Source organism: Diadema antillarum, unplaced genomic scaffold (genome assembly GCF_040938485.1).
Source record: "Diadema antillarum isolate AM-2024a unplaced genomic scaffold, OU_Dant_1.0 seq00000326_RagTag, whole genome shotgun sequence".
Lineage (NCBI taxonomy): Eukaryota > Metazoa > Echinodermata > Echinoidea > Diadematoida > Diadematidae > Diadema > Diadema antillarum.
In genome coordinates this window covers 1,715,690-1,734,872 of record NW_027271344.1, presented here as the reverse complement: position 1 = coordinate 1,734,872, position 19,183 = coordinate 1,715,690, and the positions used below count along the sequence as shown (strand labels likewise).

The 19,183-nt window shown below is 40.0% G+C and overlaps 1 protein-coding gene across 8 annotated transcripts in view; it reads left to right on the top strand.

Moving 5' to 3' along the window:
* LOC139730688 (uncharacterized) overlaps nucleotides 1-19,183 on the top strand; it is a 144,525-nt gene that overhangs the window by 102,038 nt on the left and 23,304 nt on the right. For 7 of the 8 annotated variants that reach the window (XM_071641549.1, XM_071641547.1, XM_071641553.1 and 4 more), the window contains exons 3-4: nucleotides 14,931-15,104; nucleotides 18,039-18,130. In XM_071641549.1, coding sequence (XP_071497650.1) covers nucleotides 14,931-15,104; nucleotides 18,039-18,130 — 266 coding nt within the window. Of the gene's footprint in view, nucleotides 1-13,947; nucleotides 14,290-14,930; nucleotides 15,105-18,038; nucleotides 18,131-19,183 lie in introns of those variants that run through there. The other variant, XM_071641554.1, reaches the window with a different exon arrangement.

Below are 19,183 nucleotides of genomic sequence, written 5' to 3'. Positions count from 1 at the left end.
TGTGGTGCCATCACAGTGGAAAAAGGAGATACATTTACACGTACCTCCCTTTCCATTACGCCAACCTTCAGCCCTCTCTTGTAACTTGTAAGGGACATTGAGACCCCAATAATTCACTTCTCGAATATGAAGCTAAGTGTTCGATAAAAAGTGATGTATCACACAAATGTGTCTGCCATCATGTTGGAATGCCTACTAGGTATGAAATCGGGAAATATACCTCAATCTGATTTCGTTTATTAAGGTCTTTTCCATCAAAAAAGATCAAAATAAAAACGGATATTTTCTATTGATTACTTTCGTTGGACTCATGTCACATCGTTTCACGCATCAGTTGTTTATAGTAAAATGTTGGCAATGCATGACAATATATCGTGTTTTTTAAAATTAAAATGACGTATAGATTGAATCAATATCTGATGTGATTGAACGTGAAACGTAATTCCACTGCAAGTATCGATGGAGTGTCTAATGGTTACCATCGAGGCTATTTGAATTTACCCCTGGGATATCAACGTTATGTAAATGATAATAAAGGTGATTGATAATGAAAATTGTATTGCATTTGCACTGAAGAAAAATTCTGCTTCAACTGTTATGGTGATCTTTGTGTGTGTAATGGGGGAGGGGATATCTAAGGGGGCTACTATAGTCATTCTTAGCTTCATACATCAATACAAGTGGAAACCATATCAATCTACGATAAATGTTTGATGGTTGACGTCGATATAAAGAGTAGGCCTACTCTATTCTTCCTTCGGTATCTATTGGGACAAGAATGAAAATCGTATCATTTTTTTTTTTTTTTTTTTGCGTAGGAGAGATACTGACAGTCCGATTAGATATAGTACAGCAAACTTTTTTTTTTCGACTTTGACCTCCGGTTCAAACCTGTTTCCTATACTTCCATGTCACGCCCTTTCCGTGCCGTTTTAATATCACACCCATGACTAGAATATTTGATTCTCCATCCTGCTGTGTTTTGTTAGTACCGTGTAGTCTGACATTCGAACCTGCCCGTATGCAGTCGTGTCTTTCTACTGTATAAAAAGCGTTTTTAAACGCTCCTAATCTATAGTAAATGGGAGCTTAATTACACCTGTGAATACCCACTGATTTTTCCGTTGGCCGTCAACCTGCTCTATCATTGTACCTTTAAACGGGCATTACTAGTACATGCTTTTTGAAGATTTGTACCTTTAAAGAGAAGAGAAAAGTCATGGCAGCAGATCCACGCGGTGCATGGAGGGATAAAAGGGCATCTCCCCCCTGGAGACGAAACAACAATATTTTGATTATTAAGGCTAGGGCGTTCGCTGAAAGATAACATCATAAATATGTCATTCTTTACCACCCAAAAGTTAGTGACTAGTATGTAGGACCCTACACACGAGTTACCGACACACCCAGTGCAATGCGACATTCGCTTCTACCAGGGAGGTGACTGCGTTGCCTCGGAGGTCTCGTGCAACATGGACGTCAGCGCCCTAACTGTCATAACTGAAATTATTATCTCATACTGGCACTTATCCACTGTAATCCGACTTCTTGCGTGAACTTAAATTTGATTGTAGAATTTAAGTATAAACGGGAAAGCGATTACTCATCATCTCGATTGCTACTTGTAAAAAATTGAGGTCAAACTTGTCAGTAGTGACTTAAAATATGTATTTTCCCAATGTCTGTTTGGCGAGGATGGTGTTACCACAATGTGGTACTCTCATCGTTTAGATTGTGATGACGAACCATGTCAAGGTCGATCATCGGAACGGGTCTGTACTAGATGTGCGATGTGTTTGATGCACGCAACAGTCATTTGGAGAACCAATATAGGATACGAAATGCCGAGAAGCAAGTGTCTTTCTTACACTGCAAGTTAGAGCTCGAAAATCAGTTGGGTCTTCACCTCTCTGAAATGCGCACGACATCGCCTGCTAACAAGTTTCAATTTTGAGGAATTCCAGGGTCGTGGGTTCGAGGTCAAAAGGACCAGACGGATGAGTTCGCTGCAATCACTCGGCACTTCATCCACATCGTCCTCAGCGGGCTGGCGATGCAACCTCTGACCGGAGATTATCCCCAAGCCTGCTATTTCACCCGTCGGATGTGATGTACAACCCGCAAGTCTCCGTCCCCTTTCGTGTACTAGTACAATGCTTCGTACAAATACCACGAGCGCTGCAGTGCAATGGTGAAAATCATATTTTTTTAAATCACATGCTTATGGGCGTGAGGGAGGGGGGGGGGTGTGGAAGGGGTGAGTGAACCCTTGATCAAGAGCCAATTATGCAAGACAAGATGCCACAAAGACCAATTCATTTTGCATGAACGTAGTGAGACAAAGAAACCAATGGAGAGGAATAAGAATTATTGAAGAAAAAAAAGGAAAAAGAATATCACGTGTGAGACAGCAGTAAATACTTTGATGAAACTCATGCTATCTTAATTTTTTTTTTTTTTTGCCATTGAACCGCTCTCACTCCTCCCACACACAAAAAAATATTGTGTATAGCTGCAATGTCGCTTGCTCATTACTCTTTCGTCCATTAGCCTTTTGTGTTTTTATGTCTGTGTGAAATGTCACGAATATCACATTTAGGGGTTCTACTTGACATACACGTATTACACTGTGTGTTTTGGTAGACTCTTCCCTAGATGATGTATCATAAATCACACCAATTCCGCTGCAGAAAAACTAAACCTAACGAAGATTTATTCTTATGAACTGGTGATCAATCATTTGCCGTTTTCCACAAAAGAAAAATTGTGTTTACGTGCATGTGTGAATATACCAAAAACTACATTTCTGTAAATAGTTTAAATTTCGGATCACCCGAACGATACTTGATGTCCATATTGACAGTCAAACTGCCGGTATAATCAACTTCTGTTAAACTGGTTTGTTGGATTTCGCATGAACTTTTGCTGGCTTGTGTCTGTGTTACGATAAGGTTCACAATAAAGTTAAAAGAAATCTGATATTTATATGGTAACTAGAATGTCAATATGTTTATGTTCCAAATGAATTTGACATAGATTTCGGGCAAAAATTATTAGACATGTTTTGTGTCATAAAACATAAGAAATGTATAGGAATTTATTGATTTAAGGCGGAGCGCAGCCCGAGAACAAAATAAAACAAACAAAAACTGATTAACAATAAGCTACTCACCGCTTGAAACCAAGTAGTTTTCTATAACGCGTAAATTGTTTAAGTTCCTGCAAAGTATAGTATATTTTTTTCCTATACTTTTTTATGATTTGACACGAGGGTAAGAAGCAGGTAGCAATAATTATTGATCAGTGGTTTGGGAGAGCTTCAGGCCGTCAGATGCCAAGTTTTGGCTGACCATTGAGCCAACAAAAAATTCTCGAATGACCACAAAACAAATATGTGCGTTATAAGTAAGAAACCAGCACCTCCACTGCGCCACCGAAATGTTTGGAGCAGATGCAAAACTCGATCAGAGGTACAGGCATGTCAGCGCCCCTGACGTAAAAGTTCTTTTAAATGAGAAGCTCTGGTTCTGAATAGCCCACGGGTCTCGAGATATTTACTAGCAGCCAGGAAAAAGAACATGCGGCTGCAACGGGACTCGCTCTTGACCTCGCTCGACCGCGTCACTGGAAGCACACGGCCAATGTTTGCTACTTTTGTGGTTTCCGAATTCCAGCCATCGCTTGTTTGTGAAAAAAAAAATGAAATAAAAGTAAAAGAGAGAGGGGGAGAAAAATAGAGGAAAAGAAGGGGGTGATGAGGAGGAAAAAAAAAACGATTGCTCGAGGGTTACTATTGGTTGATGAAGGATGTCGACTTCGCTAAGAAAAGAGAGACGGAGAGGAGAAGTTGTTGAGAGGAAATCTGACTGGCAGTGGAGCTGATTGCCATGGTATACAGGCAAACCTTGAGTACATAAGTGGAAGAATCAGAGCAAGGGGAAGAGTGCAAACACGTTCCGCTCCATCTACTAGACTACAGGTGGGGAGGGGTGAGGAGCGTCGGTTGTACGACGCGCCATTGCACTGAATATGGGTGTGTCGTAGTTTGATTTCTTCTGATAATCGTTAGCCCTGCAGTGAGTGCACATTAAGCGTAAAAAGGGTAAAAAAAGGGCTAAACACAGAACAAAGACACCACACAAAAGAAAGCCAGATTTACCTTAAAGATATGATAGAAATGTAAAGAAGGTTATCAACTTTTTATATTGCTCATGTTCGATTCATGTACATGGTTGATAGTCTTGATTGTAACATCTTGAGTTTCGTCCACTGTTTTACTGTTGATCTTGGCGATACGGCCGGATTGCTTCAACAAGCAACCCTACATATCAAAGAGACAGGAAAATTGCAAAAAATAGCATTTAGACGAAAAGAAATGCCGGCATCGGTTGAGACGTATGGACTTGACTGGATTACTCTAAGTGCACCAAAGTACAGTCTTATTTTTTTTTTCTCCAGAAATCAAGTTGTTGAAACTTTGATCCTGTAATATGCAGTCCGAACTTTACATGCTTGTCTTTGAAAGTTCAAACCTCATCGAGCCGACGGTAGGACTGTTTCGCTCCAGCAATCAAGACATTGATCGCCTAGGAAACTTATCAATGTGTAGTCACGTGACAAACAGTGACAAGACTCTTGCTGTTTGCAGTCAGTTGAGTCATGACGCTCAAGCTGTTTAACCACCGGAAACAATTTTCCGTGAAGATCCGAAGAGAGGTCGTGAAGTGCTCATCATAGTACGAACCCGATGCCAGGGAGAGAAACTCATTCATTTTTGGCGGTTTCTACATTTTATTGTTGTCATGATGAACAAACGCCAATCTTTATACTTGAGCAGGGAGGTGTTAGAGACCTGAGTAGTTTTGACGGATATCTTGACCAGATAATCTAATTGGCGCACCGCTGACCCACATCAGACGTACTCAATCAAAACAAAGACCGAAATAGGAGGGTAAAAGACAGTGGGGGAATACCCAGGGTAGCGCGAGAAAGGGTATTTCCCTTTCAGCGAAGGCTTTGACTATTTCCGGTTTCCAGGCCCCAGAGGTGCCCTCGTTGTTGATGGTCGGGCTGGCTGTTAGAGCTTCAATAGAAAGAAGAGTAGAGAAGAGTTACATAAAAGACAGCAGACCCTATCTGTTTCACCAGTCAGCACAGAAAGAGACTTTCGCTCTCGTGAAATCGAATCCCCCATCTAAGTCAAAGCAAAACTAAACAAAAGCAAAAACACACAAAAACAATCCCGAAATGTACACAGTATAAATATCAAACTGTCTGCTGTTTTCAGGACCCTATTTCAGAGAGTAAATCAAATGCAAATTATGACAATGACAATTACCGTTCTGGCAACTTTCAACCACTTGCGAGCGGAAGTTGCCTACATTAGCATTGCCTGAATTATATCAGGTCGTAGGTCGCAACAATGTATCTTCATTAACTGTCCGTTACTGAAAATTGCTATATTTGAGATTCCCCTTCTTTGCCTGAATAGGTGTACAAGTTAACGGTACGAGGGTACCTGACGATGCTAGGGCCAGTAGGGGTAATGATGATAGTGGCAAAGCGCGTGTAGGTTTAATTGCTGTAACGCTGATGAAGACTTATTGTTCTTAATTTCACTCTTGGGCATGGATTTTTTTTTTAATCTGAACTATTTAGAACTCTTAGAAGGGAGGGCATTTCATTCGATGACGGTCTGAAACCCAACTTAGAGTTACAATCGTCAAGTCATTTCAATTTTCCTGTCAATCATTTTAGTAATCTGTCAATGTCAGAAAAAATCACGTAGCTTCATAGAACGATGAAAGAACGGCATTTACTTAGTGAAATGACGACATGTATTCATTTACCGGAACGACAACCTGTAGGAATTCAGATGCAATCATTTTCTTCCAAGTTCAACCCTCAAATTTCCCCCAAAATGTGAGCCCTAAGCTACACGGGTCCATTTACTATACGATGTGCCACGTTTATCTGCTTTATGGCTCGTGTCCACCAACAAAGCCTGTATTTACACGTTTCTTTTTCTCCATGATTAAGCCGTGTCTCCTAAATTACACCAGCGAGATAAGGAAAATCAACTTTGCTCTTTTCGGCAGTCCTATTGATGTTTTCAGTGGGTGTAGTAAAACAGGATAATCATCCAGTTTGGCTGTTTTTTTATACCCAGGGTTTTACTGATTGGACTAACACCACCTGATAACATGGCAAACCATGAATGCAAGCAGATATCATAGGTAGGATGGTATTTTGCTCTGCCAATAAGCTAGCTTGGGGTTAGCTCATGTGCGCATGTGTACAAAATACGACCTTCCTTTTTTTCTCACGTTGTTAGGCACTTCACTCGAATTAAAAGCGATAAATGCAATTTGCTTGTCCGACGTAACAATTTATGGAATTCATTAGCCATGTTCAAACAAAGGATAAACTTGCTTGTACCAGATGGCCAGAATGGTCCATCCCTTTTCTGTTGATATTGTCAATTACCACCATCCTTTTTCTGTTGATATTGTCAATTACCACCTTTGCTGTCAGGTGGATGTGCTAGCAAGCATCATTTATAAAGATTTACTTGGATAACCATGAATGAATTTGTAAACCAGCATAAATGACCCTTTTCTGCCTATGCGCAAAGCGGCACCCCGAATTGACTTTCACTGGGGAGACGTTAAGGCTGCGTTCACATAGAAGTATACTATTCGGGTATTCGGGCTCGTTTTTCGAGGGCACGCGAATAGCTTGAATCGAACGATAGGATTTCCTCACACCGGTTCACATAAGAGGGCACTATTCGAAAGTACGAATAGCTGCGAAAAGTATAGCAAAGTGGGAATCGAGCTTGTTCGATTTTCTTGCAGCGTATACCGTCTCTCGTTTATGAAATAATGACACTTTTGGTCTGGATTTGCCCTTTAGCAAAAATAAGCATGTAGACTGACATTCTGATGCAGTTTAGAAATTGTTAATAAGATTTGTTGGGATGTAGGAGGAAGAAATCCTCACTGCATGGGATGGTTAGTTGACGGTGCGGGTGGCGGTGTATTCGGTGCCCGAATACCGAATAGCGAGTACCGAATACCGAATACCGAATACCGAATACTTCTATGTGAACGCAGCCTATAAACAGAAATTCTTCTGGCGTGTCCACGATGCGGTTTCAAGGGTTTTCGTCATATGAACGGAGAATTAACACATTATTCATATAAATATGTCTGTGTTGTGGGGAGGGGGTGGGTGGGGGAGGGGCTTTTTAGAGGCTTTTTAGAGCGGTAACTAAATCCAATGTACCATTTAAACATACACAGGATAAAACAATCTGCTAGCGCTTTTGGGAGTAGCAGCTGTTTTACGTCGGGACCATCAGCTTGCCGATGGTCATGAATGGGTTTATTAGAAACTTTTTTAATTCCCTTGTTGAATGTTTCAGTTGATTCCTCTTTTTAGAGTTTGAGTGAGTGTGTATGTGACTGTGTGCATGCATGTGTGTGTATGTATGTGTGTGTGTGTGTGTGTGTGGAGTGTGTGCCGCGAATGACGACTCTCCTGCACCCTTACTGTTAAGCAATCATCAAGCGTTGTACTTGTAGCGTTAATTTATCTATGGAGAATTTCTCATTTCACCATGTTAGAATATAGATATGTCCAGGAATTTGAATTTTATGTTTTCCTTCCTTCCTATATATTGACTGGCCTGGCACGAATGTATGTAATAATGGATGGATGATTGAGGCAGTCTAGTATTGTCGCTTGCGTCTCATAACACGCTTCCAGCCCCGCAGTATGGTACACGGCTAATGCTAGAAAAGGTACCGACGCATTGTGCCCGTGGAAGGGACAGTATTCTTTGAAAGGGCAATCGATAACCCAATACCGTGGTCATTGTGTGTTTGTTAGCTTGAAGGTCTACAATAACAGACTCATTTTTTTTTAGTTCTGTGTGGCAGTCAATAGGTTCGGCAAGTACAATGCTGAGCTGACGGGTCACCACCTCCTCTAGACTGGTCAGTGCAGTAAGACGGGTGTGCCTCTTCTAACCCACGCCAGCGTGCGATGGATAGTGATTTACTACTATAGAAGACAAGAGAATCGGGGAGTGGGAGTTTATGCTAAATGGGGGAGGGGATGTGTGTGGGGTAAATGCGCCTTGCTCCACTGAACACATTCACTTTGTTACGGTAAGCATCACGCGGTTACATAAGCAGTCGGCGCCACGTTTGCAGTTTCTTCTTCAGTTTCCACCTAAAATGGCGGATAATCTTTAGTAGGTCCAAGGAGGTACAGGTTGAAGAAATCATGCATGAGAGCAAGAGTAAAAACTTGCTCTACTCCACTACTGGCTCATGACGTATGTGCGTTCGAAAATAAATCGCCGATTTCGTTTCTTGTCTGGAGGGTTTTTAAGCGTAAAGTATATTTGTGTTTGTGTAAGTTATATATAATGTGTGTGTATATTTGTATATTTGTGTATTTGTGTGTTTACATGTATGTGTGTTTGTGTTTGTAATGTAAGCAGTCGACAATTTCAAAATGGGTCTTTTTTTTTCATCATAATGAATACTGAGTATATAGACAGGTCAGCAGTTTAGCATAATGCCTACGAAAAATAATGAAGAATACAATTGCCATTGCCACTTTCTGTCGTGTAAAGCCGTTTTCCAATTTTGTGACACGCGCTGCAGCTTGACCGACCACTTACAAAGTTAATGAAATTGATTAGCTGCAGAGAATGACACACCATATCATTTAGTGGGTACAAGTTCTCGGGAGGTTATTATATACGGAGTGTCCCCTGTGGATGGAGATTAGTTGTTAGCTTCTAAATATTCACTGCTACTTCTGCTGCAGAGTGAAAACGTGTGGTATTTTAATACAGACGTAAATGCCCCTCGAAAGTGATTTCATAGTCTCATTTTCATTAGAAGACAAATGCATTTCATATATAACGTTGAAGAGCAAACGCGTCTTTGCACTTTTGGAGTTTTCAGTCCAAACGGCAAATTCAGAGGGACTGAACACGCAACATTACTAGTTAGTGTTATTCGTACAAAAACAAACTGCTCTTTGCTCTATGTGAACAATATTGTACAAAATCGTAGGCTCGTAGAGAGAAAGAAACCGTTAGAACTTAAGAAAATGACTAGAGTTCCACAAACAACGAGACACATTGGCAACATAAACACGCACGATTTTTTACTGTATCATCTGATAACGCTATGACACTTCCAATGTTTTTGATGGCTCGACAGAAAACGTCATTTTAAAGAACACAGGGTGTCAAAATGTCCCAAAAGTTGTGGGTTACGAACAACACAATGGAATCTTTCGTAGGTCATGTCCTTATACATTATTGCTCTTCCACAATAGTTACAGCCACTTGTCAGTCCTCTGAATTTCTATCTACAAAAATAAGTTAATAAGCCAGTTCCTGACTTTATATGTGTTGCGTTTTTTCTATAACTTTTTACGTTTTATAATCATGATCTTTGGAATAGAGTGAAAAGGCAGTGGATAATGGATATTTTGGAGGTGTTATTTTATGAAACTCAACGCTGCCTCGTACGACAGTTGTGATGAGAATACTGCCACATAAGTTATACACCCAGTCAATGGTGATTATCTGCCAGATGATTTTTAGATGATCTAGAGAACGGGCACAAACTTAAATTTCGCACTATTTCGGGAGACATATCAGTCTGATATCGAACAAGTTAAAATTCAGCGAAGTGCAACCACTCGAGTTGGTATGATTTGGAAAATTGGACACATAGGCCCTATACTCACACACACAAAACACACGCACACTCAGAAAGAAAACACACATACACACACACAAACAGCGCAAAATTTCATATCTCTTATGAAGACTTTGGTTGTTCAATTATTACAATGTACGCGATGCTTCCGTTTGGTTCTGTAGTCAATCATAGCAAGACATAGACTGTATTTCTTATTTATTCATTTATTAATATTTTTAGAGGAGAATGTTAAACTTCTTTGCTCGGGTGTAGATCTATAGATGATGAGAAAGCAGAGGAGTTCAAGTCCGATATTATTCCTGTGTGTGTATGTGTGTATGTGTGTATGTGTGTAAAGAGGTGTTACGTACCCATACAAGTTAAACAAGACATTTCCTGGCATAGGGTATGACATGTGTTGAATACCATGGTAACCACAGTCATGCAAAATGCTTTACTACACGAGACCGCAAGGCAGAGAGATGTACAAGTATAACACGTATAGTAGCCGATTATTCACGACGAGCTCCGTGTGTGCCTTGTCAATTCCGCCTTACTTAGTTCGCTGACACCAGATTTTCTTGTCGATGTTATGCACGGCTAAATCAATCATCTAGTATTGAGTAGGACAAAGTGAGCTGTCAAAAATTCTACCAATAATTGGATTCGTTTCACAGATAGCATATCTACTTGAGAAGTGCGATAAGAAGTTTCTCCCTTTCCTCTCATCCCTTTCTCCTTCCCCTTTCTCTGTGCTTTACCAAGCAAATCGTCCTCTCTCGTGTTTGTGCCTGGAATGGTATTGCTGAAAAACCTGTGAAGGCCTTAGCCTACCATAAATAAAAGGACGATACACTCTGTCTGTACTAGCACTATGGCCATAGGATGCGCATAAAGTCGGGAACAAACTTTGTGGATTAGCCGAGGAGGCCATTCATATCCACAGACCCTGGTATGCAAGGCATGTAGTGCGATTTGGAAGAAAGGGGGTGAGAATCGCGCTTGACTAAACACCAGCTTCAGAGCAACTCTTTTGTGGTAAAAGCTCTTTTATTATCATGCGCAGTAGCCAACGGAGAGGGATTGTGTGCAAGGCGAGTTCTGCTAAACACGATGAAAACGCCCTTGCGTGCAGAAGTGGACCGCCACCACTGCGTCTGACGGGCGTGGAAGCTGTCGCTACCGTCTGAGCCGCTACGAACTTTTTGCACATTTCGCGCAGACCTGCGACTTTCAAGGTGGTTCCGAGCAATAAGGCTCAGCAGTGACAAAGTTAAGGACGGACGACAGGGTGCGTGCATGATCGTGTTCAAGTTCGTTCCCATGATATGAGCTCTTGCGGATCTCTCGGACTCCGGAAGACGCGGGTTGCTTTTGTTGTTTTGTTTTCCGTGGATTGGAGTTACGCGAGCCAACAGCTCAGTTGGTGTTCGAAGGTGTCGGTCTTAGCGGATTCAAACGGAGATAAACATTAGTACCGCATCTTCGTGCAAAGGCAAGTTGTAAAACCGTTCACATATTATTTCCGTAGTCTAGTTAGCTCCGGGCATGCAGAACGGAGTTTAAAGTGCAGCTCTATAACTTACTTCGAAGCTCTTTTTCTTTACTCGTCATCGGTTATTTACAGCACTGCCACTGGCAGACCCCTGGCTTCACAACGTACTTCTTGTTCAGAGCATATTACGCGAGGCCGAGGCGAGCGAACGCGAGGACAAAGGCAGTGCATATTGGGTTGATGCCACAAAGCGCTCACCGAGATTTAAATCCCATCTCTTGTGTGAGGCTCGCTTACAATAAACAGTATTACCCCACCATCTCATTTTGTACACTGCGCTTTGTGTTGAGAATGGTACGTTCTCGGCGTACCTTGCATGGTTAACGTAGTGAGTGATAAGGAAGATTCCGTTTTGCGGAGAACAAAAAATAAAATGAAGGACGTAAATGTTCTGTCGTTAAAGTGGACGTGATGTAATAATAAGATTATAATACAGTGCAAATATGGCGGCACCCATTTGACAATTGACAAGTTCTGCGTTGAGCTTTAATAAATGGTCATGGTTCAGTGTACTTTCATCTTCCATTTGTTCACGTAGAACTCCGCGCGTGGACCCCTTAGACTCAAGAGCAAAAGGGGATCATGGTTCGCGTGAATAGCATATTCTCTCCTTGAAGAATTCAGAGCAGTAAACATGCTACTTTCTAATGGAGATATTTCAGTAACGCTTCATAGAGTTAACGCTTTTTTCTCTCACAGGTGCGGCCCACATTTTTCTTTTTCTGAAATAACTTTACATAAGGAAGAGGACAAAAAATCGCTAGGCTCCAAGATGACGCAATGACGTACAAAGATGGCATTAAGTTATGCCATTCTTCATCAGTGTTTACTACTTAGAACCCCCAATGAATGAAACCGAATCCCTATAATGATTGCGCCCTCTTCCCCTCTCTAATCCGCTTAATGTTATAATGCCAATAATTGGGAAATGCAAAAATAGATTATTGTTGTTGTGCAGCAAGGCGCATAGCAAGTTAAGTGTTTTCGCTTTGGTTATTGTTTTCCTCTCAAAAAGTCGTCAATATGGAGGTCTTAGCTGTCATGGCTCAAATTACTTCGCTTTTAAATAAGGGCGGGTCACCTTAAGCAGCAACCCCCACACACTCACACACTCACACTCACACACACACACACACACACACAAACCAAAAAAAAAAACACTAGTCACAAGTCATGTACTAGTATTCACGGGGATCATGTATCATGTTATGACTAAGTATCAGACCTTGCTGCTGTTCGTAACACAAGTAGTCATGAGTTATTTTTGTTCCTTTTTTTTTCATCAGTTGCAAGTGCAAGACGTGGGACACAATGGTGTGGGAATAATTTTTGTCTTGTTTACGCGTAGTTGCCATGGGACAATGATGACATTGACCCATGCACTGGCCACAGCTGTACGAACGGCCATACTTTTATAGTGATGGCTTCTGTACTCATATTAATTATATTAACCCCATCAACCTTCGGGATTTTACTGCAGCTTTCGTGTAAAGATGAGTATTATAATATTGAATGAACAACGGTATGAAATGCTGGATGGAATAGTTTAGGTGCAAAAAAGTAAGAACGACATTCTTTTTTTTTTTCGTTAATCGCTTCTTATGGAATCATACGGCAAAATGTTTATGGAAAACGGGAGATCATGCGTATCGACCAGACGATGCGAGGTCGTCTGAACCGCCGCAATATTAGGAGTTAAGATATCATTGCGTGTTTTCATTCCTATTACAATGTACTATCATTTCAAGGCATAATTTTTAAAATCATTCATTCATCATTCCTTTGCCTTGCGATTTGATTTAAGAACGGGATTTCACCGGAGGACAACTTTTACAGGCTGTAATGATCGAATCTGTCGTCTCTGCGTGGAAGACATACAGTCGATAGTGAAACCATATAGGACATGGAGACTACCAGTATCAAGCATGTTAAGCGAATTACCGATCCTAACACATTTGTATGGTTATTTGCAGTATTTTTAGCGTCAAGGGACAACGAAGATATTGCGTAACACACAGACTGTATTTGATACAACGGCACTGTATGTATGATATAGTCCAATCAAAATAATGTATGCAAGTGAGAGCAGATATTGAATTGAATAATTACGATTGTTCAGCATAAGACGTTGTGATGACCGGCAATTCTAAATGAGTCCCTGCAATGGTCAGGATAACTGTAATGTTATCAGCGTTATACTCAGCTTTGTTGAAGGAATTTTCATCGCACCTTGATTAATATTCATCGGGATACCTCAAAGGCAAAGGAGCTAAGACACCATTAAAACCAAGCAATGTTTTTGTTTATAATTTGTGCAAATAGTTTCCTTGAAAAAACCCCCCCACAAAACTTCACATTTGAGTTATGCGGGAAGATGATCAACAGAAGTGTGCGACATCCTTCTCCCATTTAAATTATCAAATTCACCTTGTACTGGTGTATGTAAAACTGAGGAAATGTGCAGCAATTCAAGTTTTGAGTGTATTCAAATGTCAAAGTCGCTCTTTATTTCGATTTGGTGAGTACTTTGCTTCGCTCAATAAATAAATCCTTCGATGTTTGGAGTATTAGGTAAACACTCAACGCAAACGCAAACTCCCAAACCCCGTCACCGATGTTAGTCGCATAAAAGTTATGTCGAGGCACACTCAAGTACTATTATAGTATATCACCTACGTTATATAAAGAGATCGAGATCTGCTTTCGAATAAACTTGCGACGGTCGTATACGTTTTATAGCTCGAAAGAATTTTATTTTTGAAAGAGATGAAGAGAATTTTTGCGCTGAACATTATCGAGTCACCACTGGATATCACGTGGAGGAATATCAGCCCTGAAGATAGCGCACGCAGTCACCCCTTTATTTAAATGCTTTATTCTATCATCAGTTTTTTATCGATTTATTTTGTGCTCGCTGCGATTCAATGGCGTCATCGATGCTTGCCGCAGTGGATCAGATCATGAGTTGGATAGACTCCATGAGTGATTACAACATCGATGGTTTGTAGTCCTTCAAAAGTTACGTCTTTTATACAAGGGATGTCGTGCACATAGCGGTTGTCCTGCGCAACAGCAGCACATCACAAACGAGGACATATACACATTATTTCCTGTTAAATGCATTCATGTAAAATGTGTGCGCCTACAGGCAAGCAGATGCCGCAACCGATACCTCGCTTGATCCACAGACGGATAATGATATATGTATGTGTGTTTGTCGTACGTGTGTTTGTCTTTTTTAGAAGTTTTTGAAGCCATGACTCCACCTCTAAACGCCTGCAATAGTTTTGTACATGTGTTTAAACTTTATATTGATTGTATTCATACCTGTTATGAATGAGATGAAATACCTTTTAAAAAATAAATGCTTGAATGTAAAGATAGGTTGTAATTTTATACTTGTATTCTTAACAATTAGTTACCAGACTGGAGTTCAACACTAACAGGAGGATTTTTTCCCCTTCATAAATGTTTCTCGCGTTTATTTAGTTTTTGGAAGAAGGAGAGAAAAAAAAAAAACCCCAACGTACCATTGACTGCATCATCAAGATTTTAGATTTACATGTTCCAACCTCTCCCAGTGTATCTTCAGGAACGTTTCATTCCAAGTAAGTTTCTTCTTGTATATCGCTTCTGTTCAGGTGCCGGAGCAAGTGCAAGTGGCGGAGTTGGTGTTGGAGCTGGAGGTGGTGTTGGAGCTGGGGCGGGAGCCGCAGCCAGGGTAGGAGTCGGTGGTGGGGCCGGTGGCGTAGGCAAGGCGCCTCTGGCCATTGACGAGACAGCGCAAGTTCAGCCAGACCTCGATACTGACGCAAGTAAGTCTACATACCAAATGTTTACACGTTACTCTTCCTGAAGGTTTCCTTTCTGATATGCTGTTCTCGAGTTTAATGCATAATCATCTGTTCGCAGACTTGACAAGATTGTGGATCAGTTTGTAGATCACGTAGGACATATCTATGGAGATGTGTCTTTAATATGTCTAGTCATGATTCAACGCCGAGTGAAATGGTATTTATGGCTGCTGCAGACACAAGTGCATGAAAAATATGTGTGATGCACTCTTTTGTCAAGCTTTGTTAGTCGGAACAACTCTGTGTAGTTTCCTCCTCCTAGACACCTCCCTCAGATAAATAAAGAAATCCTTGGCAGTGACCCGGGCAGCGACTGAAAACTGAAAACATTTGTATCTGTTAAAATGCTGAAACGGTGCTAAACTGCAGAACTTAACTTTACTGAGGAATTTAAGCAAGGTTTTGATATCTTCTTGCACTTAATGCCATTAGCTTGTCCTTATTTTTAAACTGGACTAGTGCATCTTTGTGTGAAGTTTTCTTTTTTTTTAATATCAGGATTGCTTCTGGAATACTACTTCAGTGAACAAGAGATCTCTTCACAGCTAGTCTAAGATAATATATGGTGCTAAAATGTTACCATCTTATCAGAGAATATAAAATGTAATAAGCCAGCAGCCTATAAGACCGATGGCTAAATGCTTGCTTTCCACTCGCAATGTAGTATTTAATTTGGAGATCTTTCCCATAACATCTAACATGTCACCAATATAAAAGTCAGATGCACAGATTGTTATTCCAAAGACATGATTGTAAAGTCCATGTGTATATTGTGACCTGAGAGTTTTGATGTGGTGTCATGGACTCATTTAATACTTGGGTAAACCACAACTCTTTATATGAATCATTGCCGTACCCTAGGCTTAAGGTGACACACAATTTAATTTTAAAGGTTTAGATACAACCAGCACTTATTGAAGTTGGACACAAATTTTTAAAGAATGAGAATGCACTATTTAAAGCATTCTCATTGTTCTGGTTTGAAGCATACTTCATGCACGCTTTCATGTAATTGCATAGATCGACATGAGATGCACAGATGGACACAAGTGCTTCTGCATGCATAAGAGCACATTTAGCCCCTTGACCAGTGACTAACAATGACAATAAGGGACATTTCATGAAAGGTCAGCTTTCGCTAGGATGTAGATAGGACCTTTAAGGTCACCCATTTAATTAACAGTCCTGGTACGATTCCCAAGTTCGGAGACATTAAAAAGAAATGTTCAGTTGATAGCTGTATGTAGTCTTTAATGGTGAGTGGGTTACATTGATATGAAATTATGCACCAGATTTCCCTTTTTCTAGTTCCTTGAAACAAAAATAGAAGTTTGCCACCAAAACATATTCTATCAGGTGGAATGATACAAGATCCTTATTGATATGACATAATCTCCAGCTGAATCATTTTACCAGAGAAAAATAAATCAAGAGTGAGGTTATATTTTCTAGAGCAGAAGCCCTTACAGACACAAAAAGATAATTTCTCTTGTATTAGGATATTGTCTTAGGATATCAGATTAGATCAACACTTTTTGATATATAAACGGATGAAGTGAATAGTAATTGAATACATAATGAAGATGGGTTTTTTGACTCTTTCCTGATGAGGTCAGCTCCCATTACACCAAGGGGGTGGGGTTGATAGTGGCTCCAAATCCAGAGTATTGTCAGCATGACAAGTTTCATCCACAGTGATGCATTGGGCATTTTGTGTCCATATTTACCTTGTGTCCATATTTACAATGCAAATACTTTGGCAAAAATTTACTACAAAGAATTTCAAAACTATGTGGGAATAGACTGGGGAGGCAAGAGACCAACCCATGCTATGGAATGTCAGATTGTCTGTGGTCTATTAACTGCCGTCTTTGTGGATGAATCTTGTGAAAGTTAGGGATATCGTAGAAGTAAAAGCTATGAAGCTATTTTATAACTCCGGGAACATTTTTTTTTAACGTTTTGGTTAATCATGGTGAAGGATTTCTAGCGAGGTACAGCTGGCTAAATACAAATCTAATATCATACTTTTAAATTACAGAATATTGTAATATCATAATTCAACAGTGAATGTTGCATGCAAAAAGCTACACCTTTGTAGAATGGAATAATGGAATGATATATTTACAACAAGCTGCAAATACTAGTAGTTTGTTACCCACCGCCATGACCACACATGAAAAAGTAAAGTGATTGGAATTTATAGAGGAAAATATCTGCATATGAGTTCTGATTTTTTTCTAAAGTGAAAATGACACACAGTCTGTGTCACTAGAAACTGCTGAAAGTTGTCTCAAAATCAATCTAAAATATATTTTTTTGACAGTCTCAGTAAGGAACAACAAAAATCAATATCAATTCTTGTAAACATCGTCATAGTTTTCACTTTAAAATCATTGACTTTGTTAATCTGTCCCCTCAAATCAAAGTAGTGCTTGACTGAGCACTTCTAAACCTCACAGCTAATATATGTTCTTTAAAATGCCTATCTGGGAGCCAGCTGTATTACTAATACTGCTGTAGAATCGTGTGGATGAAGAGAAGAATAATTATGTATCCTAGGACGGCATGAAATATGTTTTAGTTACTTGTGAAGTTATGTTAGGAAGGGTCACATTTGTGGTTTTGTTTTGCTGGTCCCCAATCCTGGAGATTCATGTCCGGCTCTCACAATACTTGGACGAAGACTTTTCTTTGTTTGTTTGTTCTGTAACACTGTTTATCTCCACTTACAAATGTTTGAAAGATACTTTATGTTTTGCATCACATAGAATGTTTCATCATTTTCTTGTTACATCCAGCAGGACTCGATTTGCTGAAGATAGGGATCTATTTTGCTGTAATTTAATGCGACAAAGTAAAACTTGCCTATTTTATTTATTTATTTTTCTGTAGGTGCCGGAATGTCAGCAGAGGGGTCAATTGGTGGCGCTTTGCCTTCAGCTTCTGCCAGCTTTGGATTGCCATCGGCATCGCTCTCCGTCGGGGTAAGATTTTCCCAACATGTTTCCCTTGTCAGTCGACTGAAGTTTTGTTGGGAGGAAATAATTTGCAATTTTGTTACCTTTTTGCTTGAGGGAACAATCCTCTGAGAGTTTTGTTAACTATGGATATTTTCGAAGAGAAATATACTACTCGAGACCTTGTTTATTAAAGATATGAATTACTGGTTCAGGGTTAATCGCAGCACTGATTTGCAATACAAAATAAAATATTTTGAATTCATTCTGGGGTCCTGCTCTGAGAAAAGTACTCTGTCAGACAAAGAAAAAATGTGTGTTGGGAAAATGAATGCACACGTAGAGCTAAAGATATGTCCTTTGGCCCCTTCAGTAAGGTATTGATGATGAACCTTACCACATTCATCTATTGTAAACTAGAAGTATGGTGGGAGAAAAAAAGAATCCCTGTACTGTTCAATGAATGCATACTTTTTTTTTCAATATGCTCATTGATATACTAGAAACCACAACCATCAGTGCTGCCTCCTACACCAGTGAAAAAAGGGCATCATGATAGGGTATCTTGTTTTTCACAGATAGGTGCATTCATTGGTTATTTGAGTCTAGTTTGGCTTGATGGAGTATTGTTAAATCCTTGAGATTCATCTCGATATATATTTAGTTGATTCCCCTGCTCTCTACACAGCTGATCTTAAACATTTGTAGAGCTAAGTAGTGCAAAATTGTGCATGCCAATCAGAAATTCAAAGTTCAGAGATATCAAAACATTTTTATGTATTAGTATATATGTCAAATATAGGACGGGCAATTTGTTTCTCCACTGATATCAGCTTCTTAGCCTGCTGATATTTTTACATTTAGTGTTGATATGTCTGTGAGTACACTCAACAGGATCTTCAGCTTTTCAGAAGCCTCCATATCCCTTTTCAAGAATTTGATTTTGTGAGGTCATATGTAATGATATTTATTATACAGCCCAATTTTGAAAACATCCCACTTCAATCAGGTACCAAAATTCTATGGGCTGATGGTCTGTCTGAGGATACAGGATGTAATTGTAATTCAAATGTGATGTAC